The sequence below is a fragment of the Maylandia zebra genome, linkage group LG9 (genome assembly GCF_041146795.1).
Source record: "Maylandia zebra isolate NMK-2024a linkage group LG9, Mzebra_GT3a, whole genome shotgun sequence".
In the NCBI taxonomy this organism is placed as follows: domain Eukaryota; kingdom Metazoa; phylum Chordata; class Actinopteri; order Cichliformes; family Cichlidae; genus Maylandia; species Maylandia zebra.
The window spans coordinates 7001616-7029563 of NC_135175.1; the positions used below are offsets into that span (position 1 = coordinate 7001616).

The 27948-nt window shown below is 43.0% G+C and overlaps 1 protein-coding gene across 4 annotated transcripts in view; it reads left to right on the forward strand.

Moving 5' to 3' along the window:
• Positions 1-23558, forward strand: part of znf438 (zinc finger protein 438) — a 54725-nt gene extending 31167 nt beyond the window's left edge. For 3 of the 4 annotated variants that reach the window (XM_004572276.4, XM_076887917.1, XM_004572277.6), the window contains 2 exons: positions 18820-20585; positions 20721-23558. In XM_004572276.4, coding sequence (XP_004572333.1) covers positions 18844-20585; positions 20721-21312 — 2334 coding nt within the window. In that variant the 5' untranslated portion in view covers positions 18820-18843 and the 3' untranslated portion in view covers positions 21313-23558. Of the gene's footprint in view, positions 1-14359; positions 15070-18819; positions 20586-20720 lie in introns of those variants that run through there. The other variant, XM_014412713.3, reaches the window with a different exon arrangement.
• Positions 23559-27948: the final 4390 nt, after the last annotated feature.

Here is a 27948-nt window from a genome sequence, read left to right on the forward strand (position 1 = left end):
ATAAACTTTATTGACCCCATGCAGAGACATTGAAGTGCTACACCAGCACACAGCAAAACATTGTACCTGCTGCTTTCAGCCGATGACTTAAAAACACTAAGAAGTTAAGGAAAGTTTGAATTAAAAATTGGACTAGAGAATGAAATTATGTGATGGCTGTAGAGAGCAGGGTTTACTGTCATTATGTTAGGATTTTAAAACATTTTAGAGATATCAGAAAATGTCAGTCGTGTTCCATAATTAAAGATCGGCTCTCATTCTAGTAGCAGAGATGGATTAATCAGGGTATGGCAAAAATCCCTGAAAGACCTGGGTAGCTCTGGGTTTCCTCCTCCTCATCTTCCTGTGGACAGAGACGGTCTCACTCAGCAGAAGCATCACAGCACCACAGTTCTTGTGTGTGTGTGTGTGTGTGTGTGTGTGTGTGTGTGTGTGTGTGTGTGTCCATCCCAGGGGAATGAAATCCCCCAGCTCACACTGACCTCATTATAAAAATAGCTCGTCCATCCAGCCATCACATATCCCACATTTCCCCTCTCTTCCTCGGCCTCTTAGATACGTGGCAGTCCTCCCTACCTTCCTCTTTCTCATCTCTTCATCAGTGTTTGAGGTGGACTTAACGTGAGATTAAAAGCTTATGCAAGTCCGTGTAACGCCAAGGTTTCCTTCCCCTGTCATTAGTTTTGTGTCCCTAATCTGGGGATGTCTTTTAATCATGCAACATCTCAGAGCAACATTAAAGATTGCGTATTACATAATCAGTTAACGCTGCTTCTTGGTAGGGTAGAGATTCCAAGCTGTTTCGACGTTTTTCCACAGACTTCCTGTCTTTTCTTTTACCTGGTCCACCGCCTGCCAGAAGAGAGGAATCCCTCCCACTGGAGTGAGCAGCGTCTGGTTAATTTAACAGCAGCATCAGTGATTATTACAGTCCGAGTTCGCCTTTGATCCTGCCAGACAGCATTTGTCTTAGTTGGGTTTTATAATCCAACAGAGACTCCTTAGCAGATGCTCGATTTATGGACTGTGAACAAAGACTGAGATAGACAGACAATTTCTGAAGACATCATACATGGAGATAAAGGCGATTTGACCATTCCTGCTGAGGTTTAGTAAAGCTCACAGTTAAACACAGTCACCAGTGGGAGATGTTTGTCAGCCACTGAGCCACTCTGCTGGAGCAGCTTAGGCTACTGCAGGAATAATCATTAGAGTGCAAATGATTACAAATCACTTTGTTCTACAGTTTGTTATTTTTTTTTTTTAGAAACAGAGTTATAGTGTACTTAAACATTGCAAAATTACTGTTTCTCAGGAAACTAATTTCTGGTGCATTTAACACTTAAAGAGTGTGTGTAATAAAGAAATCAAACAGTTTAACAAACTTAGGAAATATGAACCTTATCCAGTAAGTCTTTTGTCACAAAGTCTGTCACTTTGAATCTGAATGCTAAGCTTTAAAACACGCAATCATAGGCCGCAGAATGAAATCTGAGCTGATGTTCGAGCGCAGTAGCTTTTTGCAGACAGAAAGATCTTCTTTTCTCCTCGTGGATCTCTGCCTGCTTTGAGTTTCGAGTAGTGTTGATAAAATAATGATTTTCCTTTTGAATTTTTAAAAACGCCTCATTCTGAGTATTTTGAAATCATTTCAGGTTTCAATTTTACATTAACTGTACGCCCATACATTCACGCTTTCTACACGCACACACACATTATCCACACAGCCTGAGTACAGAGGAGGAAATGGTTTATCTCAGAGGCTTTAAAAAAATGCAAAACCTCGACAAGTTCATGAAATGTCCATAAGAAAGTATAAAAACATTTTTATATCCCAGTTTTTTTATTCCATGCTATCAGAAATTCTGGAATAGTGTCTCTACAGAACATGATCCATAATGTTCTTGCAGGGGAGGGTGCTGCTGCCGATGATTGTGATTGATTAAGCAAACACGCTGTCATTTCATAACAAAAGCACCCACAGCAAACACAAAGCCCAGTGTCTGGCACAAGCGCTGATAGCACACAAACAATTATCACATGCAGCGGAGCAATCTGAAAAATGACTGTGTGGGTTGCTGTATGCAGTTATGTGCCAACATAACAAGCATTAGGCTGATTAGAATTCCGACATCAAACTTCCTATGGAGTAAAGTTACCTCGGTTTTTTCCCCTTGCCTGTGTAGAAATGGACTGCAAAGGCTGCTTTGGCTTCTCAGTCTGTTGGACATAAAATCTTGGGCACAATTGCTGTTAGCAAAATCATGAACCTTTCTGTAAGAAGGAACTTTCAGTGGGAGTAAAGCTACTGACCAGAACTCCCATTCAAGATTCACCCATTGATCTGTCTCACCTTGGATTAGACGGTTTCATACAAAACAATAGTCACAAGTCAGCAATGCACATACTGTGTTTTAAAGGTCACTTAGAGATTTATTTAAGATCAGGTCCCTTTTATAAATGGTTCCATTTGGTTTCTGTTATATGCTAGTAGTTACTGTACGTAAAATAATATAATAGAAGTTTAAATTTTAAAGGATGCAGGTCAATTTGTTAGCTTTAATGTGGATAAAAAAACGAATTATCAGCCGAACAAAGAGGATAAACTGGAATTATTAGCATAAAGTGTGTTTGGCTAGCTAAAAGTATAAATGGTTACATTTGCCAGCTAAGCATCAAATAGTGGACCTGGCTAACAAGGTGAATGGATGAATTGTTACAACTTCTGGCTGCAAATGATGCAAAGGTGTGCCGCGAATGGTCCCTACAGACAAAGATTACCTGTTATATGTAGCAGTAACTAAAAGGCTGGATCCAGTTTATAATGAGCACATTTGAAAGTCACAGTTGTTGTTAGTAACAGCGTTCCTGAGCCCATGTGACGTGTTTGTTGAATCCCAAAGGTTGGGATGCAATGTTTTAAGTGATGCAATGAGGTACATTCATCACTTGTGTGAGTGTACTTGTTTGCGTTTACCTCTCCTTTGTAACATTACCTTCTTACCTACACATCCTGCAGCTTACCCCCCCCCCCCCCTCCCCCCACCAGAAAGATAATTCAACGTTAAATATGGAAAAGCTGCCTCACATTGACCTGTTTTTGTTTTAACTGTTGGATTCATCTGCATTTCTTTTGATCTCACACTGGGTCTCAAGGAGCAGGCGTCATTAAGAAGGTTCACACAACATTTTTTCTTCATCTCAACATGGCCAAAGCTCCAGTATGTGAACCCTTCTCTGGCAGTGCCCTTTACTCCCCTGCAAGCCCCTTAAAGTCCTCTGCTTTGCTACGCTCCCTTTGCTTCAGTGCTTCAGTTGGGTTGAAAGCCAAAACCATTCTTGTCTGTCCTTCACCGCTAATCTGACGTGTTCGTGTGTTGTGTTGCCCTTGGGGTGGGTTACCTCCACCTCCACCCCCTCCATCTCATCTCTTCTCCTCCCCACCTTGCTGTTTATCCATCTCTGGGCTCTTCGCGTCCCTGAACCTGCTCTAATTAGCATCCCACACAACACTGTTTATTTACTCAGGTACTGGCAGAAGGGGAGGGAGGCGCGAATGAAAGGGAGAGTTGGAAAAAGGAAGGATGAGGCAGAGAAAGCTGGGAAGTGAGGGAGGGAAAGAGAGGGCTAGGAAACAGGAAGAGAGGGAGAAATGATTCAGAGAATCAAAGAGCTCTGAGACTCTCTCATACCGGATGCATGGCGTAATGATGGTTAGAGAGACGTGATGCAGAAAGTCAAAAGTGAGAGACAGAAATCTTTCCCGCCTCTCCACGCCTCCTCTCTGCCATTTCCAGTGTTTCATCTGAGATGCAGAGTGCCTAAAATTAGCAAGCTGGCAGCTTCCTTCCTTCCTCCCTTCCAGGGCCCCATTAAAGTTCTCCCATTGCGTCGAGTGATCATTAAGGTGGGTCTGGGAGTGCAGGTGTTTTCTTAGCACCCCAGTCAAGGCTGCAGTGGCATCACTTTTCTTCATCGGGGCCAGCGTGAGCAAAAACTCTATGCAGTCTTCATTTGCGGGAGTGTTTGAGCTTTCTCCTTGTGAGTAATGAACATCGCTCAGTCTGTCAGCAAGGATGGAGGAGCATATTAATAAACAATGGACAAAGGAGCAGCAGAGAATAGATAGAAGTGGACAGGCCTTGTTGTTTGAACATCTATGTGTTTGACAATCAGGCGGTTGTACAAATCTTGCGCTCAGTGTCTTGTTCTTTGGTCATGTTACCCTACCCCTTAATGCTCTGTGTCGTGCACCGTTATCCAGCTGCCAGTGAATATCTGTGAGATGTCAGGGCTCAGATTGCTGCTTAAATGGACTGGATTGTACATAATCTCACAAGATGGGTAGTCTTTCCTTTTAAAAAGAATTAGATAAAAAAAGAAAGCTCAAAGTTCAAAGCCTTCATGCTTTAACAAGTCTTTGCAGTCTGCCAGGCACTGGGTATGATTGTGGTGTTGCGAGGTCACCAGGTGAAGGTTAAAGGATTTGACACCCACTTCGCTGGACGTCTGTTTTTGCTTGTGCCCGATTCACTGTAAACCTACTTGACTGTGCAGCTTAGCGATTTTGAAATTTCAAACACTGCGGCCTCAGTTGCACCAGTTCCAGCTGGCTCTTTGTTGCATGACTAAAGCCGCTTTCACGCTACATCCCTGAACTTTTATTGGACTTACCCAACAGAGGTGCATGTGGCAACACAAATGTTCCACTGGACACTAAACAGTCTTTAACCAGCCGTCTCCTTAGTACAAAGACTGCGAGAATAGTTCAGCTTCGTGCACTTACCTGAGGATGCATTCAGGGTTTTTTAACCACTTTTCAAATCTTTTTTTCTTGAATGTTGCAGGTCAAATTTCTGGTGTCACAGAACAACAGTTTATGTAATTTCTATTTCAAACTAGACGACTCAGAGTAAGCAAAAGAGAGATCTGATGCCACAGCAGCCACCTAGGCGACCTTCTAGTACAGGGTGGGCCATTTATATGGATACACCATAATAACATGGGAATGGTTGGTAATATTAAAGTCCTGTTTGTGGCACATTAGTATATGTGAGGGGGCAAACTCCTCAAGATGGGTGGTGACCATGGTGGCCATTTAGAAGTCGGCCATCTTGGATACAACTTTTGTTTTTTTCAATAGGAAGAGGGCCATGTGACACATCAAACTTATTGGTAATGTCACAAGAAAAACAATGGTGTGCTTGGTTTCAACATAACTTTATTCTTTCATGAGTTATTTACAAGTTTCTGACCACTTATAAAATGTGTTCAGTGTGCTGCCCATTGTGTTGGATTGTCAATGCAACCCTCTTCTCCCACTCTTCACACACTGAGGAGAAATGCCAGCACAGGCATCCAGTATCCGTAGTTTCAGGTGCTGCACATCTCGTATCTTCACACCATAGACAATTGCCTTCAGATGACCCCAAAGATAAAAGTCTAAGGGGGTCAGATTGGGAGACCTTGGGGGCCATTCAACTGGCCCACGACGACCAAACCACTTTCCAGGAAACTGTTCATCTAGGAATGCTCGGACCTGGCACCCATAATGTGGTGGTGCACCATCTTGCTGGAAAAACTCAGGGAACGTGCCAGCTTCAGTGCATAAAGAGGGAAACACATCATCATGTAGCAATTTCAAATATCCAGTGGCCTTGAGGTTTCCATTGATAAAGAATGGACCCACTATCGTTGTACCCCATATACCACACCAAACCATCGCTTTTGTTGTTCCAACAGTCTTGGAGGGATCCATCCAATGTGGGTTAGCATCAGACCAATAGCGGTGGTTTTGTTTGTTAACTTCACCATTCACATAAAAGTTTGCCTCATCACTGAACAAAATCTTCTGCGTGAACTGAGAGTCCTGTTCCAATTTTTGTTTTGTCCATTCTGCAAATGATCTGGGTCATCCTCGTTGAGATGCTGCAGTAGCTGGAGTTTGTAAGGGTGCCATTTGTGAGTAGCTAATATCCGCCGAAGGGATGTTCAACTAATGCCACTCTCCAGTGACATGCGAGTGGCGCTGTGGGCTCTTGCTGAATGAAGCTAGGACAGCCACTGATGTTTCTTCATTAGTGGCAGTTTTCTTGCGTCCACATTTTGGCAAATCCAACACTGAACCAGTTTCACAAAACTTAGCAAGCAGTTTGCTAACTGTAGCATGGGAGATGGGTGGTCTCGTAGGGTGTCTTGCATTGAAATCTGCTGCAATGACCCGGTTACTGCGTTCACCAGATATCAACACAATTTCAATCTGCTCCTCACGTGTTAACCTCTTCGACATGTCAATGGCTGTGAACAAAGAGAAACTTGTAAATAACTCATGAAAGAATAAAGTTACATTGAAACCAAGCACACCATTGTTTTTCTTGTGACATTACCAATAAGTTTGATGTGTCACATGGCCCTCTTCCTATTGAAAAAAACAAAAGTTGTATCCAAGATGGCCGACTTCTAAATGGCCACCATGGTCACCACCCATCTTGAGGAGTTTGCCCCCTCACATATACTAATGTGCCGCAAACAGGACTTTAATATTACCAACCATTCCCATGTTATTACGGTGTATCCATATAAATGGCCCACCCTGTATACTTGTTGGAGATTGGTGTCCACAGTGGGGCTTGCCAAATCCTGGTTTGCTTCCTTACTGGTGAAGGCAGCTTCTGCTGCTGTACATCTACGAGTATCAATACTTTTATGTGTTTAACCTACTGTACCTGTGCCTACTACCAGGTAAACAAAGCTAAGAGATCTTGTCAATGACGGTTCTTCTTTGTGGATTTCAGTGCAAATAGTGCAGTTATGTAGTTATGCAGTACTGTGAAGCACTATGGTCAACACTGTTGTTTTAATATGTGCTATATAAATACATTTTGATTTGATTTTGATTTGATGTACAGTCTTGGATGGCAGTTTCTTAACTAAAATGGTCCCAAGTGGCTGTCCTGTAACACGTCTTGTCATCTCTGACAGCTCTCGTCCCTCTCTTCTTTCCTTTTCTCCTCCAGCTCCCCTCTGCTTTTCCACCACTGTTTAGTGCTGTTTGACCTGCTCAGAAGGGCCCAAATGTCACAGCAGAGGGAAAGGTCAGGTAAAGGTTTTAGTGCTGAGCAAAGTCTGGACGGCTAACACAGCGCTGGATGCCCGAGGGCGTCGAGGCGGGGGAGGAGGGCCACGTTAACACTTCCGACCTTGAATACACACACACCTACCTCTACACAGTTACGTGCACTTTGACACACTGCTGTCACCTCGCATCCGTGTCGACGTCACTCAGCTCAGAGCCGGGAGCCACAACGTGGCCGCGTCTGTTTATGTGTGCTCGTACGCTCATTTGGGTCATCTGCAAGCACGGATGATTGAGGACGCTATGGCTTCCCGGGGAATGACGCATGGCCTCGCTGTGGACATCGGGTCACAGGTCGCTGGCTGTCGGGGGTTTACAGGATCCTGCTTTTAAAGGGCAGGACCTCCATTTTTTTACTGACCACTTTGGAATCCTTTTGAATAGAAAATTATTTGGATTCATATAAAAAGGACGAGTGCGTACACTTCCTTATTTTGCAAGTGAATGAAAGCAAAACACCGATAGTCTGAGTTCAGTGTGTTCTGTACGGTGAATGGCAGATCAGTGGTGGGATTTCTTTATTGATTAATCTACATCCACATGCAGGGCAGAGCAGCCGGATCCTAATTGGAATGGATTTCTCTCTTGCATTGATTTGCTCAGGTGACAGTGGATGACATATGTGTGTGTGCGTGCGCTGAATACCATATGGTGTTCTGATGTTCTGTCTTACAACAGCTTTCGCTGTTTGTTGTCCGGTGAAGAGGTGAAAAGGAGCAGCTGGATGTTGGCAGCGTGTGCGCCTCTTCTTTGGCTCTCTCATTCAGAAGCACTCTGAGATAAAGCAAGAACACTGACTTCATTACCCCATGACTGCTTTCATGCTTTCACCCACACACACATGCATATACGAGCTGGTGCGCAAAAATGAGTAGTTAGCATGCATGCAGGCAGAAGCAATGGAGCACAGATAACTTTACACAGGAGGGAATGATGTCATTTCCTCTTGGATGCATTTTTGGTTTTTTTTATGTTTTTGCATCTTAACAAAGGCAAGAAAGGTTTATCTTTTTAACTAACTCTCTCACATTTACTTATCCCACACATAATGTGTGTGTGCGTGCAAGAGAGAGGGGGCTACTGAGAGATGGCCGCTGGACATGGCTTCTCACAGCCGACTGGCCCCGACCCCCCATGATCTGCTCTCTTATCTAATCCAGATCCTGGCCTTTCATCTGGGCTAAAACCTGGGGGAGCTTGGCCTCTGCTGTTTTTTAAGTCTTCTCTCTCTCTCTCACACACACACACACACACACACACACACACACACACACACACACACACACACACGCGCAGTCTCATTCCAGACCCCCTCCATCTCCAGACTCTATCTGTGAGTCCCAGATGAGCATTGCTCTCACCTACAAGAAGAGATAACAAACCTCACACTCCTCTGCTCTCCTTTCCCCAAAATACTTCAGATTTGATTTCTTCAAAACTCACTGTGAGGGGAAAAAAAAGAAATTACCTCCCCTTTCTCCCTTTCTTATTGTCTGCTTCGTTTTCATGTGAGAATTGGGTTTTTTTAATGTTTTTTTTTTTTTCTTTTTTCGAGATGTGGTTGTTGTTATGTTTGGGTCCTTGCCACCGTCTTCATAGATAGGAAGCAAAATGCTGCACTCTGCAGTTTAAACAGTAGTTGTTTGGCTAAAAGCGAGACAAAGCAGAATCACAGAACGCATCGGGGATGCTCCCCAAACACGGTGCTCTTCATGTTTTGACACTGAACAAAGTGGCGCTTTCAGTTCTCACTAAATTGCATTACTGCCTAACAATAGGTGGGTTGTTTTGGCTGGTCGGCCAGTCGGTCTTGGCTGGACCAGATCTTCATGTGACCAGCGTTCAGCTGTGAGAGCATGAGCTGACGTTTTTGTGTGTGTGAGTAAAGCGTCTGCAGTTCATACCATGTCATTCCATTCCAGGTGGATGCCTGGCCCGTCCCCACTCTGCCCTGCTGCTCACCCCTGACCTGTTTCCAGCATAAACACCAGATCCTCACCTCTCACCCCTCTGGCTTTACCTGATAATCTGTCTCTGTGGAGCAACCCCCCTCTTTCTCACACACACACTATCGTTTTTCTTCTTTCTTCCTTAGTTTCTTACATTCTCTCCAGAAACCAGATTTCTGCATCACCCTAGCAGTGACCTCTGACCCCAGTCAGATCGGAGCAGTTGGCGTTTTGAATCCAGCAGCAGTTTGAGTAGCATCAGTGACCTGCTTGCACATTTGTCTCTTAGCCTTGTTGTGTTATGCCCCCTCGAGTCAAAGCTGCATAACAGTTAAGGTGAATGGGGTTCGCATTCGAAGACATTTTTCTTTACGGGAGCATGTCGGCCATCAGTGTGTGGATGAGTTATTTTGGAAAGTGTTCACAGGCCCTTCACGTTTTATGAATTAAATGCACTTCTTGCTTATTTTTCTGCACACAATAAATCACATTTACAAAGCAAAGACTTCTTTGTAATTACTGTGAATTTTATTTAATGAGCAATCTTTGTCACGGCACACTAATCTGAGCTTTACTGAGGTGAGTCTGGTTTACATTGATGCTAGCTTAGGTCACACGATTAGCAGGCGAACATGGCGCAAAGGTGAAATGGAGCGACCGATCCAAAGCCCTCTGCTGTGCATCTTCCACGACTTTCCTGTCCACTCTCCACTGTCTATAAAAATGAAAGGCCCAAAAAAATAACACATTAAAAAATATTATCTTTCCAATTTACATATGGCATCATCACCCAACCCCTCCTTTTTCTTTCCTTTTTTTTGGAGGACTGCACATAAGTGCACTTCTGTAGCCTGTGCTTTGTTGGAGTTTATCCATTCTCTATACGTAGACAAAGAGTGGGCACGTAGCAGGACCATCCTTGAATTAAGATCCAGCTTTCTGTTAGGATTTTTCTAATCATCCCTCAAAGATCCAAGGCAGATGGCCAAACAAAGTGATGTAACCAGATTGAAAAAGGCTTTCACTAGGGCTGCTCGATTATGGCAAAAATGATAATCACGATTATTTTCACTGAAATTGAGATCTCGATTATTTGACGATATTTATTTAACAATAACAATGTATTGAATAATGACTTTAAAGATTGTCAAAAAATAATATAAAATAGTGTGCAAATACTGATAACAGTGCAAATGTTTGCAATATAAAAAATAAATGAAAAATGTAAACATCTATGTTTAGTGAACTTTGCTACAGTGTCGTAGCTGCACCACAGAGCAACACTGCAAAGTTTACACACTGTGTCTACTTGATTCACGTCTGACTCCGCGAACCCATAATGTTTCCACACCACTGAAGTTTTTTTTTACCTCTCTTTTCAACCAACGGCAGTCACTCTCCTCTCCAAATAACTTCTACTTAGCTTTCCGAGCTTCCCTCGGGTCCTCTTAATTGTTGTGACGGGTGTTCGAAATGCAGAGAGGTGCGCTCGATTTGCCACACGGAGCAGTGCGAGAGTAAAGCACGAGGGAGGAGCTAATAATCGGCTTAGTCATTTTTAATGATCGTTGAAAGCCCAGATCGTAATCGTGATTAAAATTCGATTAATTGAGCAGCCCTAGCTTTCACCAATAAAATGGTCAAGAAACACCATCTCCATTTGTTGCAGAGCTCCACTAGTCTGGAGAAACTGTAAGCAGAGCAGCCATCTCAAAAACTCATAGCTGATCAGACCTAGAGTGGACAGACAAAATCTGGCAGGATCCAGATATTGCTCATCACTGGGCCTAATGGGATATTTGGTTAAGTACGCTGGTGCCAGCATCATCCTGTCATGTGTAAAATAACAACTAAAGGTATCTGAAAGCTTTGTCTATCATTTGTGTGTCTACTGAAAATGACATTGCATTCTGTTGTCTTCTTTGATCAGATGTTGAGCCTTGAAATGCTTTGACCTGTGAAACAGAAAACAACAGAACTATTAAAAATTCTAGTTACACTAGCTGGATTTTATTATAGCTTGTGCTTGATTGTAACTGGACATTGCAAAGGGCTGCAGGTCTAGCTTTTAAACAACCGTTGCTCTTGATTTCTGTTCATTTGGTGTCTTTTTGTGTTTGAACACCAAAATAACCTTCTGGGGAGAATAGAGAATGATGACAGGGCAAGTTGACCGCTGCTGTTACATCAACAAGAAATCAAACCCTTGCCCACTCCTTCCTCTTTCTCATTCTCATTTTTGTCTCTTCCCTCTCCAATGTGCCTGAAGTGGAAGAAGGGAGTTTTTAAAATGCAGGTTATGTAGATAGAGGCACATACTGAGACCTGAATCAAATTATGAGCACACGGAGGGAAATTAGCAAACTGTAGAAGGGTTACAAAAATAGCTGGAAGTTTAAAAGTAGCACTTTGACATATATCTGTATTGCCTTCTGTGCAACAGTAAAGGGGTCTGTGTTGTGTCATTGACCCATTCAGTGAAGTGAATTAGCAGATGTGGCCCGAAAGTGTTTTTTAAAGTGTTGTCTTTAGGGCCTCTTAAAATGAGAACAAGTCTTAATTGTGATAACAGTACATTCAGTTCAGTTTAATATGGTTTTATCATGGCCTCCAGATGCTTTATATTGTAAGTTAAAGACACTATAATAATACAGAGGAAACTTCAACAATTAGATCATCCCATACGAGCAAGCAATTGGTGACAGTGGGGAGGAAAAACTCCCCTTTTAACAGGAAGAAACCTCCAGCAGAACAAGGCTCAGGGAGGGACAGATGTGGAGAGGGAGTCTGGACAAAAGAAACAGTCAGAGATTAAATCCTGAAATGAGCTAAAATGAGTCCCACAAATGAATGGAAGTTAGCATGCTAAGTGACAATGGCAGCTCTGTAAAACATTCATATATACCTACCTAACGATCAGGTGGCTGATCGTTAGGTAGGTATTCAGTTTTCAGGCTTTGGATAGGTAATTTTTAGAGTGTAAATTTATACTGTTTTAAGCTTATGAACATAAACGGTGGTCATCAACTTTCAGCTCGACTCACTGGAGCCATCTTACACCAGGACAGTTTTCATAACCCTCCTGATCTCCCACCGCTGGCGCTGCTCTGTTTGCCTAGTGACTGTGCAGTTGTGCTTCAGCTGCCTACATAGGTTGAGCCTTCTCCTTTCTTTGTGTACAAAGTTGCCCAAGGATAAATTCCCTGAACAAAAATCATGAGGAAGTTTCCCCCTTTCTTTCTGTTCCTACTTCTTCCTCCTGCAGTGAATATGGTCTTATAAAACACAGCAACGCAATAACACCACAGATAGAAACTTAATTAATGTACACATTGCAGAATTAATCAACAGGTATTGCCTCAAGTCCATTCTCTCACTTTTTATACCTACATAAAGCACCCAGAGGAACGCACATCCCACAGTTTTATTCCACTCTGTGTTCTGCCAAAGTCACAGTCAAATTGGAATCAACTATCCACACAGAGGAGGAATATCTCCAGCTTTATGGAGTCGTAATGCGGTAGGGGTACTGTATAAATAATCTGTGCACAGAAACACTTCCAGCTGTTAAACAATATGCCCTTTGCCGTTTTTCTTTTCCTCTCCTCCTTTTGAGTGTGCAGGGCTTTGAGCGTGAAAGCAGGCAGGGGGTTTTGTATGGAGAAATGATTTTGTTTAAATATTTGCCTTTTGTAACACCTCCAGATTGTTGCACTTTATGCTGTTTGGTATTACAGAGTGGAGCTGGAACATTGCCTGTATCAAACGGTGCTATTAAGGTTCAGGTTATAATGTGAAATTGAAATCCCAGAGTCTGTTTACAGTTAGGCCTTTTGAAGCATTCCAGTGTAATCTGTCCCTGCTTTTGATATAAAGATAGAGTATTGATATAAATGAAGGGAATTCTGTCTTTGTTTTTAAAACCATACCTGTGGCTTTTGATTGATGGATGGAAACGCTATGGTAGATTGAGATAATAAAGACTTGCTTAAAACCTCACTCTGAGGTTATAGTTTCCCCCACTGTATCAACATAGTCAGAAAGGTGAAACACGGAGTGCAAAGCCTCATCCCCACTGGGCTACCATGAATTGTTATTTGTGAACAAGGGATGATAAAATAAACCCAGGTCTTTTTTTTTCAGGGACATCCTCGTTGCCTTTGGCCAGGTTGAGTAGGGAGCAGCTTTCACGCTCCATTGACTGATCCTTACAGGAAGTGAGGGGGGAGGTAAAAGGAGTCCCTTCACCACAGATCCTCAGCATGTACCTTGACTACATGCTGAGCCCATATCAAAGGGGGCACTCTGTCCTTAGCCTGGGGGACAGAGAGTCTGCTGTTTGGGTCTAGAGAGACATGGGTAATAGGACAGCTTGTCACACTTGTGCATATGCCTGCATTTTACACACTGCACGTTGCTGCTGTCTTGCTTGGGTTGCAAAGTAGCGACACCACAAAAAAAAAGAAAGAAAAGGAGACCGTATGCAGAGGGGTTGCATTTATATTAAGGTCCGAACCATCAACCACAATGACATGAACTCTAACCAGTTCTCACTAACAGTGCAGTGAGAATACTTAAATTTTGGCTTCTGAAAATTGTTCTTGAATCAGGAGTAAAAAATGCATCCAAAATATATCTCCCGCCCATTCTGACCACATCTTGTTGCCGTCTGTAGACCAAACCAGTTTAAGCCTGCGCACGTGCTACGTGTTGCAGCGTTGACTTTCATTGTTCATGTGGAAAAATCTTGCCTCGTTCATAGACAAAATCTGCATCCACGGGGCAAGATTTACAATACTTGAAGTCACTGATGAACACCTCGACACAAAGCAAAGAAGTCTTTGCTTTGTAAATGTGATACTTGTAAGGCAAGGCAAGTTTATTTGTATAGCACAATTCAACAACAAGGTGATTCAAAGTGCTTTACAGAGACATTAGAAACAAGAACAAATAAAAAGCATGATTTAAAATTGAATAAAACAAGCAAATAAACTAACTAACTAATTAACAAACAAACAACAGTATATAAAATCAAAACAGATAAAATCAGAACAGTAGATAAAATCAGTAGTTAAATGTAAGTTTTGAAATTTAAGCTTAAAGTGTGGATTTGGTGCTTTATTCAAATGCAGCTGAGAACAGGTGAGTCTTCAACCTGGATTTAAATAAACTGAGTGTTTCAGCTGATCTGAGGCTTTCTGGGAGTTTGTTCCAGATATAAGGAGCATAAAAGCTGAATGCAGCTTCTCCGTGTCTGGTTCTGACTCTGGGAACTGATAAAAGACCGGATCCAGATGACCTGAGGGATCTGGATGGTTCATACTGGGTCAGGAGGTCATTGATGTATTTTGGTCCTAAACCATTCAGAGCTTTATAGGTCAGCATCAGAACTTTAAAGTCTATCCTCTGACGGACAGGCAGCCAGTGTGTGGTAGGACTCGACTTAAGCGGTCAAAGAAGTGCAGGAGACTGATGCTGTCCAGTGTAGCAAGTGATTTATTCACCATTCTGTGGCCCAAGAATATTTACAAAGAAACAAATAAGAAACTCAACTCTATAATAAACTCAATTCAAATAAACATAACTGAACTTAAATCAACGGAAATTAAGGTCAAACTGCACACAGCTACACTGACCTGAACCCTTCTTCTGAAACACCTGAGTTCGTCTGCTTAAATAGTCCCCTTAATCAAACACTTTCTCCTCTGGACTATTCCATTCAGTAGGTAGGTGAGATGAACATGATTATATTCATCCTCTACTACTCCTCTTGACTGGCAACATAAAGTCTGGTGTAATCAATACATATCACAACATTAAATCTATTTCTTTATAAACCCTTTAAAATCAACTTTATTAAATTATAAGAATTCTTCCCCTCCTGTCCTTGGTCTCTTCCTGTGACCTCAGATGAACCCAGAAGGTATAAAGCAGGAAGTAGAACTACATTTCCTCCTTTTGCTTCTGGAAGACAGGTAGGTAAAGGTAAGTTCAAACAATACAAATTAACAGTTGAAATAAATAACATGTTAACTTAACAAACTTGCATGAATTGATTTAAACCAAGATGTTATATTATATAATCTGTAAAAGTGCAGAACATAAACAAACCCGGGATAGTAGATGTTTGCCTATTGCAGATTACATGTGAAATATGGTTAAATCAAAACAAGAATGTTAACTAAGAATGTAGACAAATGGTCTTCTCACCCACTTTGTCACACAGTGTAAGGACCTCAGAGCTGGACTGATGTGGTCCACTTTTTTGGTCTTAGTGAGGACTCGAGCAGCAGAGTTCTGAATGAGCTGTAGTTGTCTGACTGATTTTTTAGGTAGACCTGTAAAGATGCTGTTACAGTAATCAAGCCTACTAAAGATGAATGCATGGACTAGTTTTTCCAGGTCCTGTTGAGACATCAGATCTTTTATCCTTGATATATTCTTGAGGTGATAGTAAGCTGACTTTGTTATTGTCTTAATGTGTTTTTCTAAGTTTAGGTCTGCATCCATCACTACACCCAAATTTCTCGCCTGGTTTGTGGTTTTTAGATGTATAGATTGAAGTTCTCTGGTGACCTGTAATCGTTTTTCTTTGGCGCCAAAGACTATTACCTCAGTTTTGTTTTTGTTTAGCTGGAGAAAATTGTGGCACAACCAGTCATTGATTTCCTCAATGCATTTACCAAGAGCCTGTACAGGGCCTCGGTCTCCTGGTGACATTGTGATATATATTTGTGTGTCATCTGCAAAGCTGTGATAGTTTATTTTGTTGTTGTTTATAATCTGTGCCAGTGGGAGCATGTAGATGTTAAACAGAAGGGGTCCCAAGATGGAACCTTGGGGAACTCCACATGTGATACTTGTCTGCTCAGATGTGAAGTTACCTATTGATACAAAGTATTTCCTGTTTTCTACGTATGTTTTGAACCAGTTTAGTACAGTTCCTGAAAGACCTGTCCAGTTCTCCAGTCGTTTGAGTAATATGTTGTGGTCAACTGTATCAAATGCTGCACTGAGATCCAGTAAAACTAGGACTGACATTTTTCCACTGTCTGTATTCAGACATATGTCATTAAACACTTTGGTCAGAGCGGTTTCAGTGCTGTGGTTCTGTCTAAAACCTGACTGGAAGGCATCGTAGCAATTATTCTGTTTTAAGAAGTAACTGAGCTGTTGAGAAACTGCTTTTTCAATGATCTTACTTAAAAACGGGAGATTTGAGATCGGCCTGTAGTTGTTCATTTGTGTCTTGTCAAGATTGTCCTTTTTCAGTATAGGTTTGATTACAGCAGTTTTTAGTGATTCTGGAAACACACCTGACATTAAAGAAAAGTTGACGATCTGTAACAGGTCTGACTCTAAAGTCTTTGAGACCTTTTTGAAAAAACTTGTTGGCAGGACATCTAAACAGCAGGAGGAGGAGTTCAGTTGACCTAAGATGTCCTCCAGGTCTTTGCTGTTAATAGGTTGAAACTGTTTCATGGTGTTTAAACAGTTTTTTGGTGGACACAGTACATATCCTGGATCTGCTGTTGATGTACCAATTGCTTGTCTAATTTTTTGGATTTTTTCAGTGAAGAATTTGGCAAAGTCATTGCAGGCCATGGTCGAATGAAGTTCAGCTGCCACTGACACAGGAGGGTTTGTTAGCCTGTCAACTGTAGAAAATAAGACCCGAGCATTATGGCTGTTTTTAGTGATGATGTCAGAGAAGTAGGACCTCCTTGCATTCCTCAGTTGTAAATTATAATTGTGAAGTTTCTCTTTATAAATGTCATAATGAACCTGGAGGTTTGTTTTTCTCCATCTGCGCTCAGCTTTCCTACACTCTCTTTTTTCATTTTTCACCAGTGTGGAGTTTCTCCATGGAGACTTTTTCCTTCCAGAGATAACCTTCACCTTAATGGGAGCAATAGTGTCCATTACATTTAACATGTTAGCATTGAAGCTATTGACGAGCTCATTGACTGACCCTCTGGGCAGGTCAGGTGTTAATGGGAAGACCTGGTTAAAAATTGCACTACTGTGTTCAGTTATACACCGTTTTGTGATCACTGTTGTTGATATATTTGTGTGGGCTGAGATTTTACTTTCAAAGAAAACACAGTAATGATCAGACAGGCCCACATCAGACACAGTAACCTTTGAAATGCTCAGGCCTTTGGAGATCAGTAGGTCAAGAGTGTGTCCTCTATTATGTGTGGCCTCTGTTACATGCTGAGTCAGCCCAAAGTTGCCCAGAGTGTTACTCAGGTCTTTAGTCCCTTTGTCCTGAGGGTTGTCCACATGGATGTTAAAATCCCCAACAATAATTACACAGTCGAAATCAACACAGATCACAGACAGCAGTTCACTGAGGTCATTAAAAAAGTCTGTGCAGTATTTGGGAGGCCTGTAAACATTAAGAAACACAACTTTGGATGGGGCCTTCAGCTGTAAAGCTACATATTCAAAAGACTGAAAACTTCCAGGAGATAGCTGCTTACAGCAACCCCTCCTCCTCTCCTGCTCGCCCTGACCTCACTGATAAAACTGTAGTTAGGAGGGGTCGTCTCGATGAGAACAGCTCCACTGTTACTTTGGTCCAACCAAGTTTCAGTTAAAAACATAAAATCAAGGCTGTGCTCAGTGATTAAATCATTAATTAAAAATGTTTTCCCAGCTAGAGATCTAATGTTTAATAAAGCCAACTTAAGTGTTTTAGAGGTATTACTTGTCCCCTCATGTTTGGGAGCAGTCTGTGGCACACAAGGTATGTTTACTATGTTTAAAGATCTTTTAGAGTGCAGCTCTCTGTGTTTTGACCAGGCCACATGTCTCCTGTCACCTAAAAGTACAGAAATTTTAAAACCTTCTAGTAAACAGGGTCCCAGCTTCTCCTGGGAAAAGTCATCACTGCCATAATCCTCACAGCCCGGACCCTTCACATATCACATATCAGACTGCGGAGACAGGGCATGAAGAGGAACTAAGGGGGGCGAGGCTGGGCAATGTGACTTCGATTGCTCTGTTGAGGGTGGGGCTCGATGGCAAACCTTTGGCCGCTCTGGTGGGGGGTTTATGGGGGACAAAAAGGGATTGGGACGGGGGGTAGATCTGAGCCCAGCATTGACCCGCTCCATCATCTCCTCAGTGAATTTCAGGTGTGGGGAGGAGGGAGAAAGGGAGGGGGAGGAGGGTGATGGCCTGTCAGGGGTTTGGGGGACTGGGGAAGGTCGTGGTCCCTTGTCCTGGTCGTTGGTGTTGTTGAGAGAGTTGGAGGCAAATAGGGACCCCTCTTCTTGCCTTAGATGTCTCTCCTTTCTGAGGCTCCTCCTCAGATGCCATGGATGTCTCTCCTTTCTGAGGCTCTTCCCGGGTGGGGGCAAATGGAGCTCCTCCTCAAGGTTTCTGCTGGGCTTTGTCTGTTCTTGGAGTACTGTTTGTTCCTCTTTATGAGATAACTCCTCGTTTATCTCAGCCTTGGCACCAAGGACTGTTGAAGTTCTAGTCACCAGCAATGCACATTTTGGCAGCATGCTGGTAAGTATTTAATGTAAAAGTATATCTGCATTTGTAAATACGATCAGGACGTCTTGGCCTTGATGTTCGTTATTGGCTGTTCCTGTCAGAGCATCAGCATGCAGGCTAGCTGATGGGTTGCCTGTTCGGGGTTTAAGGGGGATTTAAGACTGGAAAAGCTGAAGGCCCTCAGCGCATGAACTTATATACATGTTTTTTATGCTTGTGTTTCAGTTGGTAGTGACTGCAGACCATCAGATGAAGAGCCTTCAGTTTCGGAGCATTGCCCCCAAGGCCCCGGCTGTGGTGCCCTCTCCTTCCCCTGCGGTCCAGTCCTGTCAGCCCTCATCTGCTCTGCCTGAGGCTACCACTGCCTCAAGCCCCAAGTCCATCATTGTGCCCACCCAAAACTATGCACTCATGCAAATAGCAGGTCAAGATGGCACATTCTCCCTGGTGGCGCTCCCACCTTCTGTTTCTTCTCAGTCGCCGCAGCATCAGAAGAACCTTAAACTACCCATTCCCAGATACCAGCCAATGAGGAGCAAGGGGACCACAGATAAGGTCAAATCTCCTCCACTACCTGCCAGGGTGAAAACAGCCTCCAGAGTTTCTGACTCAGCACAGACCAAATCAGTGGGTTGTGGAGCATCAACAGCTATTAAGAAGAATCTACAAGAGACCAAGCACACAAAGGAAACCCTTGTGCCCAAAGAAGAGCCTTCAGAGCAGCTAATTCTAATAGACCCAGCCTCCTCTGACATCTCTGTTACTGCTCTTCTACCAGATAATGCTGTCCTCTACCCGGGTTCTCAGTTGGAGCGAGTACCAGATGGCTCAGAACGACCTACCACCACTGGTCTCATTCAGAACCTGCAGTACCCCCCTGCTTCCATCAAAAGCTCCCAAAGCAAATCACCGGAGGACAATAAGACTACAGTGAGAGTGTGCCAATCTAAGCTGGCTGCAGCCCAGACCCAGGGCAGTATCACTGTCCTTTCTCCAGCTATCTTCAGTAAAGCAGTCCAGATTATCCCATCCCCACCTAAGGGGAAATTACCCATTTTGCCCTACTCTAAAATGAAGAGCACCCTCATCCCAGCTGCCAAGCTCAATAATTTATCTCCAGAAAAGAAAAGTTTACCTGGCCTGAAAGGACTCACCAGCCCTTTAGATTCTACATCCAAGTCCCACGAGACAGCTGAAACCTTGAGTCACAACCGGGTGCCTAACTCCAGTCTAGAGCCTCAGGCCCAGCCCACATTATTGCCTGTTGTAGGAACACTCCAGAAGCCACCTGGCAAGAAGAGAGGAAGGAAGAGAAAAACAATGGAAGACATCTTAGCTTTTGAAGCCCGCAAGAAAAGGTCTTTATCCTTCTTCCGTAGAAGGGTCCCGGAGAAACAGCCGGCAGTTGTTCCAGGATCCAAACAAAAGGAAGTTGATATTTCAAAAAAATACCGCAGCATTCGACCCAAGCCCATGTTGGTGATGGAGACAGTTCCCCAGTTGGTTAGTCTGCCTGCTATTACGCCAGATGGCCAAGAACAGGAGCTCATACTTGGTCATCAGCTCCCCACCTCTACCACAACAAAAGCATTGGACTGTCCACCTCAGCCAACCCCGGTAACCCTCCACCTCAGAGGAGGCTCCCATCCTAGAGTGTTCATAGGAAGCCGACCGCCCCACCGCTGCCCCACCTGCAGCCGCTGCTTCAAATTCAAGCATCACCTTCAGAGCCACATGAACAGTCACGCCAACAATCGGCCGCACATCTGCCCCGTCTGCCGCAAGACGTACGCTCACTCAAGCAGCCTGAGCACCCACAAGAAGCTTCATCACTCTGAGGTACGGCCACGTCGTTCTCTATCCTGCGAGTTCTGCGAAAAGGCCTTTGGATATGTTGGGGTATACTTCAGTCATCTGAGAGAGGTCCATAAGGTGGTGCTAACCGTGGAGCCGTCAGTCAGTCATCACGAGGAAGACGTGCTTGTAGAGGGGTAAGATTATTAGCGATTGAGATAACTAATGAATATATGCTGCAACCTCATTTTTGATCTTTAACTTCTGGCAAGGGGAATTAAACAGCCAAAGATACTGACTGACTGCACCTTATTCCTTTTATTTCTCTGCAGGGGCAGCTTGCCGGAACCATCAGATGAACAGGATTGTGAAGATCCTGTGGAGCTGCAGATCAAATGTGGCCGCTGTCAGGCAATCACTCCCACCTTTGCAGACATGAAGATGCATTTGCGATATGTGCACGGGGAGGAGGTCCACATTCAACTCTGTGAGGGCCAACCCCCACGGGGAGGCCGTGAGGCTGAGAACGAACTGGTAAAGCACGCTGCCCACTACTGGCGACAGTTAAATGAGAAGCGCAAGTGTGGAATCAAGTGTGGAAGCTGCGACGAAGAATTCTTTTCTTTCTCCAAGCTTAAGAAGCACATCATGTCCCACCACCGAGGAAGGGAAGGAGATGACAGCGGGGTCCTCCCATCACCAGAAAGCAGCGGAGGCCTCGGCATTCTTGCCACAGGTGCAGTTTTTAACTGTGTGCTTTGCAGTGAGGTGCTAGACACTAAAGAGCTGGTCATGGAGCACTGGAGGTGTCACCACCACTGTGAGCGTCCGAGCCTGCTGTGGGATGCCCTGAGCTCATACTCTGGCCAGGAAGAGGGCGAGGCCGACCGGGATCTGGAAACTCCCGCTCCAAGCCCGCGTTAGCCGACTGGCCCTTTGGGTTGGCGTGGGCTCCTACTCATACACACTCAGTTCTAACAATCAGCAGCACAGGGATAGAGATGTTCTCTTATAGCACTAGTTTCATCTTTCACCACTGGAGAAATCTGACCTTGTGCAAAAGATGAAAAACAGTAAAGATAAAATCAAGCCTGTGGTGAAAAGTGATCTTTGTGTTAAGATTTGCAAGAGATGCTCTCGCTAGGTCAGAGAATCCAGTTTTATACACAATATCATTTTTCATGTTATTTTGATTGCACTGTTCTGTTTTTGGACTTTGTTTTGTTTGGAAGTATGTATTTAATATCTCGTTGGAAATGCAAATGATTATTTTCTATCTATTGTTTATTTAAAAGTTATTAGAGGTCATCTATGACCCAACTGAAATAGTCCAGGGGTCATTTCACCCTTTAATATATCTAGCCATGCAGATAAGATCAGATTTTCTTATCTTTTTCTTTTTTTTTTAAACGTGCCGAACCAAAACGAAAAGTGACACCACACACGATCAAATGTTTAAAAGCGAAACATGTTTTTGTAGCCAGATAATCCTTTCCATGTAACACCAGGCACATTTTTCACAGGACAAAGGTTTAGCAGTCAACTGCTGTAGCTCCAAGTTTGTTGTTCATAAGTCACAATAGCTCCTGCAGCTTCCTACTCGTTATTTCCCATTCATTTTGCTATTTTTATAAGCAAAACATTATTGGGGATATGTAAAATGTGAGCACAAACTAATTCTAGTCACCTCCATTTATCAGATAGAGTCAGAAATCTTAAAGATGACTCAAGCTACCAGGTCTGCATGGCTAGATACTACAACAGAGCATTGAGGAGATCATTTTATTCGGGGACGGCTGAATTAAAAGTAGTTCATTGGGTACCATCTCAGTGGCTGACAATTTAACCACTGGCCTTTGCGTCATAACAGTTTAAAAGTGTTCTGTAACTGTACAATCCTCAGTGTAGTATTGCTCGTGTAACAGAGTCCGATTAAGGGCAGTATTGGGGTTCATTATCCACCTGGACCCATGAAGGAACACTTTTCTTAACCAGCACCCAAGTGACATCCTTGTGGCCTTCTGAGGAAAAAAAAAACGGAAAAAAAATGTTGGTGTTCATGCGTAACGTGACTTATCATTGGTATGGTCCTCAGTAAGCCGAGTTCTATCTTCTTGACTTGTCGATTAATGCCTATATGTGTATTCTGTGATATGCCAAGGGTCTATTCACACTTGTGATTGTAGAAGTGAGGTTTGCATTGAAGCTTTTTCAACCACTGACAGAATACCATCGGTTTAGTAAATACGCAAAGGAAAACCATTGAATCGCCTACCTGTTGTTGCCAGCTCATGTACGCACCTGTGGAATTGTGTGCACCTAGACTCTGAATAGAGTTAATATAAACTGTTGTCAAGTCCAGAAAATATGCTATTTTATACTATATAGATTATTAAAGAGGTCTCTGAGAATATTTATGCTTGTTATTGGTCCTTAAAGAACCAGCACTGAGACATTTGTTGTTTGCTTCTTTTTTGGGGGTGGGGGTGCTTAAATGTCTTGCTCTTGGTTGGGGAGCACAGTAGCTCTGTTAACGTCTGTCTGTATGTATCTTTCATATGAAGAAGAAAAGAAAAAAATCACAGGGTCAAGTGAATGTACCTGAATCTTTTAAAAGACCTACCAAAAGTATATATATGCTACATAGACTTATTCTATAGATAGAATATATAGATATAATGAGAATAAATATATATATTTACATAGAGTAACTAGTGAATCAGCTGCTTTGTTCTGTCAGTGAAGGAGGGGAAACAAGATGCATATATCATTGCCAGCACTGGCAACAAAAAGCCATGTAGAGCTGTCCTTATGTGTCTGACACAAACAGGGGACTGAATGAAGGCCAAAGCACTGAGAGAGTACTCTGATGTGTCTGGGTGTTCATCGGTGACTTGTTCTTCGCTTTCAAGCCCTCAACGCAAACCAGGAAGTGGCAGGCTTAAGGGTCAGTCTCTTCTCTCCTCAGATACGTGCGTGTATGACTGTCAGCAAAAGTCAGAAAGTGAAAAATCTCACATTAGGCGATGTAATGTGTTTGGCTCACATGATATGTTGGCTGTCAGAAACAAAAAAAATAACAAAAGACTGAAAGTGTTCGTGCTTGTGGCTGTTTATGTACCTGAAGAACCTGATGTTTATGAGAATAAAGATATGCTTTGTTCAGGACACTGTGTGTGTGTGGATGTTTTTTTTCTTCTTCTTTTTTTCACTAAACAGTTAGTAACTCAGGAAAAGTTAAAGTTCAGAATGCTAAACTTGTAAGAAGCATAGACTGTATTTGAAAACAATGGACAGAGCCGCCATGATGCCACCCACTGTGTATTTGAAGGTTTAACATTAGCTCTTTATAATAATGGGGCTGGGGCTTGCTGGGCCTAGTTTAAGATGGGACATGGTCACTGCTCCCGTCTGGACGCTTCTGCCCCTCCCTGGGATTCAGGTTCTTGTTGGTTCTGAGGTGCGTGGCTGGATGTTCTAGTGTGGTCATTGGCCCGCTCCCCTCGTGGCTTGGGTTGGCCACTAGGGGAATGTCGGGTTCCTGGTGCAGTAGTTGGCGATACATTGTACATTTCTATTTGTTTCCATCAACCATTTCTGGCTTGTTTCTCTTGCCTGTCTTGCCTTAGACATCTTCATACTATTCCACTTACAATGTAATAGCAAAATGAACACAAAAAGAAACGAATAAATAAACAGATAAAAGATTCACATGAACAAGAGGAGCCTGTAGAGATTCTGTGCGGCTGTTCTTGCAAAAGCAAAATGTGTTCGGCACCAAAATGCATTCAGATCACAGTTCTGATTGCAAAAGCTTCCACACAGGACAGGATTTATTAAAAAGAAGTTTGCATTACTTCATTTATGTAATGACGCTGAGTGGTTGGGTGTGGCTGATACATAACTTGCATTATTTATATCAATAAAGAATAACAATCACTAATAATCATTAGTTATTATTAATCTCTCACTCTCTTCCACGCAAGGTTATTATCGTTAACGAAAACTAATGAAATAACGAAAACTAGAAGTGAAAAAACATTTTCGTTAACGGAAATAAAAATAAAAACGAGACTTTACGAAAAAAGGAAAATAACTAAAACTGTAATGAGTGTTCACAAAACTAACTAAAATTAACTGAATTTATAGCAAAAATGTGTTTAGTTTTCGTTGATGTGTACGTGTCATCCAATAGTCAAGGGTGAAAATGAAGTTTAGTTTCCAGGTTTTTTTTCTTGCTGTGTCTCATTATGCCAGCAGGTGGCAGCACGTTAGCACACTCAACCCTCATCCCCAGAAACAGAAGCTAACCCCAGGCAAGGCAGCGTGATGCATCCCGAGACAACAGGACTGGGATATCTACACAACTGTGTGAGTCAATTGCCTTCAAAAAGTTTATCAATTCACTTGAACCAAAGTTACGAACACCCGGTGCTGCAAGAGTTAATAGTCTCATTGGGGCCAAGATATACATTTTATAGTTGCCTGGTATCAATGGTTGTTCATCTGGCCTAATTTATTTATTTATTTATTTAAAGAACCCATAGGTGGGAATGTGAGTTGTCTGTCTCTGCGTGTTAGCCCTGCGACAGACAGGCGACCTGTGCAGGGTGCAGGGTATGGTAGCTGGAATAGCAACATACCCAAGGATAAGCAGAAGAGCATGACTGATATGATGAAACTGGGATTTTGTTACACTTAATTATTGCAAACACAACTAAAACTATAACTGAAACTAATCAAAACCAAACTGAAACTAAGGATTTTCAAAAAAATATAAACTAAACTAAACTAGCAAACAATTGGTAAAAACTAATTAAAACTGATATAAAATTGAAAATCTGAAGTCAAAACCAAATAAAAATAAAAACTAATGAAAATTGAAAAACTATTAAAACCCTGCTTCCACACCATGGCCGCTACGAACTCAAACAAACAACACAAAACAACGACAGCCTCTGTCAGGTTTTGTATTGGTGCCTCAACTTGTCTCTTGTCCCGTCTCCCTCCAATCACCCTCAAACGGTCATAGCTGACAGTTCATCCCTGAGTCTGGTTCTGCTGGAGGTTCTTCCTGTTAAAAGGGAGTTTTTCCTTCCCACTGTCGCCAAGTGCTTGCTCATAAGCTGTCATCTGATCATTGGGGTTTTCTCTGTATTATTGCAGGGTCTTTACCTTACAATGTATAAATAAACCTGAATTGAATTGAAAAGCTCTAAACCCTGACATGATTACCGGGGTTATCATTGAAAACAACCCAAAATCTCAGCTTTAGAAAGGTCATGATTGATTTTGCTTGAAACCACTTGTTTGGAAAAGACATTGTTCATTTTGCTAAGCTCCTACCTCTGGCACCTCACCAGCAGCCGGCTGCACGTGAAAAACATCGGCACTGGTGACAAGATAGTCATGCATGACACGGGCTCAGTGCTCAGAACTGCCATCGATATGCTAACGTGCTGTTTTGCATGCATGTTTACTATTTTCACAATCTTACATGTGTTGACATGCTAATATTTGCTAATTAGCACTAATCCCAAACTAAAACTGACACTGATGGGAATGTCAAAAGTTTTGCAAAGATGATCACATAAATAATGAAACTGATTTTAATTGCCTGAAACCGTTCTACAGGAATGCACTGGAGCAAAAACAGCAGAGAGGCATTGCAGGATACTCACCAGAAGAGATTTAGACAATGACATTAATTGATATTTCTCTTTGGAGACGTGCACGTATGTATGGATATAAAGGTCAAGTAAAGTGGGTTACCCAAAAAGCGTTTGTGAGCCTGCATATGCCTTACCTCAGTGCTCCTCCCCTCCCAGCAGACTCTCCATCTGTCTGTTTTAGAGTCTTGATGTACTCTACAGATACATGTGTGCAAACGCTTCTAGCTTTTGGACTTCCAGTCATGAGTATTGATCTCCATCTTTTACCCCTTTGCCTGCTTTGTTAGACGACAAATTCACACACAACACAGAGATGCTGACGTTATAGTAGTTTGCATGCTGCCAGGCTCAAACTGTCTCTGATGTGTCCTGGGACCTAGCCATGCTACCCATTGCCACACCGGTGTGGAATGCAGGTCCTGGGCTCTAATTGATTCGGCCGCTACGAACTCAAACAAACAACACAAAACAACGACAGCCTCTGTCAGGTTTTGTATTGGTGCCTCAACTTCTCCAAACTGCTTTACAAGCACTTGACTTCAGGTGGATTTCAGCTTGGGTGGAAACACAGATAGAGCTGCGACATTGCTACATTATCGTCACCATCGCACCACATCGCAGGCGCAGATAAAAAGGAAAGCGCTGTACGCTGATGCATATTTCCCTTTAATCAAACGCACACCACAGCCATCACGGAGCACTCCCACCTCACTGTGGCTCTCAGGGGGACAGGGGAGATCAAAGCCACCCCCTCCCCCACGACCCCCCGCCTCCCACAACACACACACACACACACACACACACCTACCCCAACCTTGCTTGTATATGATCAGTGGGAAAGGAGGAGAGCTAGGGGCTGCCTCTTTCTTTCTTTCTTTCTTTCTTTCCTTCTTCGAGCCTTTGAGCAAAACCTCCGTTAACAATCCTGGAAGTGTTGAGGTTGAGCAGCTTCTAAACAGCGCTTTTTCAATCCTATTCATATTGGACACATTGATCCACTTATGTACTTAGTTGGTGTGTGTACCTGTTTCTCTTCCATCTGACCCTGATGTGCATGCCTGGCTGGGTCGAAACAAGAGCACAAAACAACAGGCAGGAAGACTTGGAATAACAACTGGCGTCACCGGGAGAAAGCCGAGGGAGATTTATAGGACAGTAAAAATGTGACCCACGCTGACCACAGATGTTCTCGTGAACAGCTAAGGTGGGGTGTAATGACAGGGCAACATGCAATCTTTCTGGCCGGCTCCACTCCCACTTTCTCAGTTTTCAGTGTCGACGCACGCTCTGCTGCCACTCTGTCTCAATAAGCCAACACCCGTGAAGCTTCTGTCAGCACGTGTGCCGTGTTGGTGATCCATGTGCACGTTCATCAAAGTGATTCTATGGTTTCATCAAAGATTTATAAACTCTCCTGGATGTCAGGACTTAGGCGAACAAATTGGTAATCCCACATCTATGAACTCTCCCTCCATCTCTCTCCCCTCGATGTGGAGATGTGACCCAACCCTTCCCTTCCTTCCCTGCTGCCTCTTGGTCTCAGGTTTCAAAGCACCTCATCTCTCTTCACTCCTCCCAGATTAGTCATCTAATGAGCAGCAGTGCTGATCAGGTGAATAATTGATGACGGGCGGCTGGAGAAAGGGATCGATCCGAGCTGGGCTGTGGCTCTAAATGGAGCAGGGAAGGAGACACCTCAGGAGGATAAGCAGGCGCAGGTACACCACTGCAACACTCTGTGCTCAGTTGATTAGGATGTAGATTCAGTATTCTTGCCTGATTCACAAATAGGAAAAGGCTAAAGAGCCACTTCTGGACAACAAAGTTTGTAGGAAGACCAACTTGATAAATCTTGATAAAACCTCTGAATGTGAATTTGTGATAATAC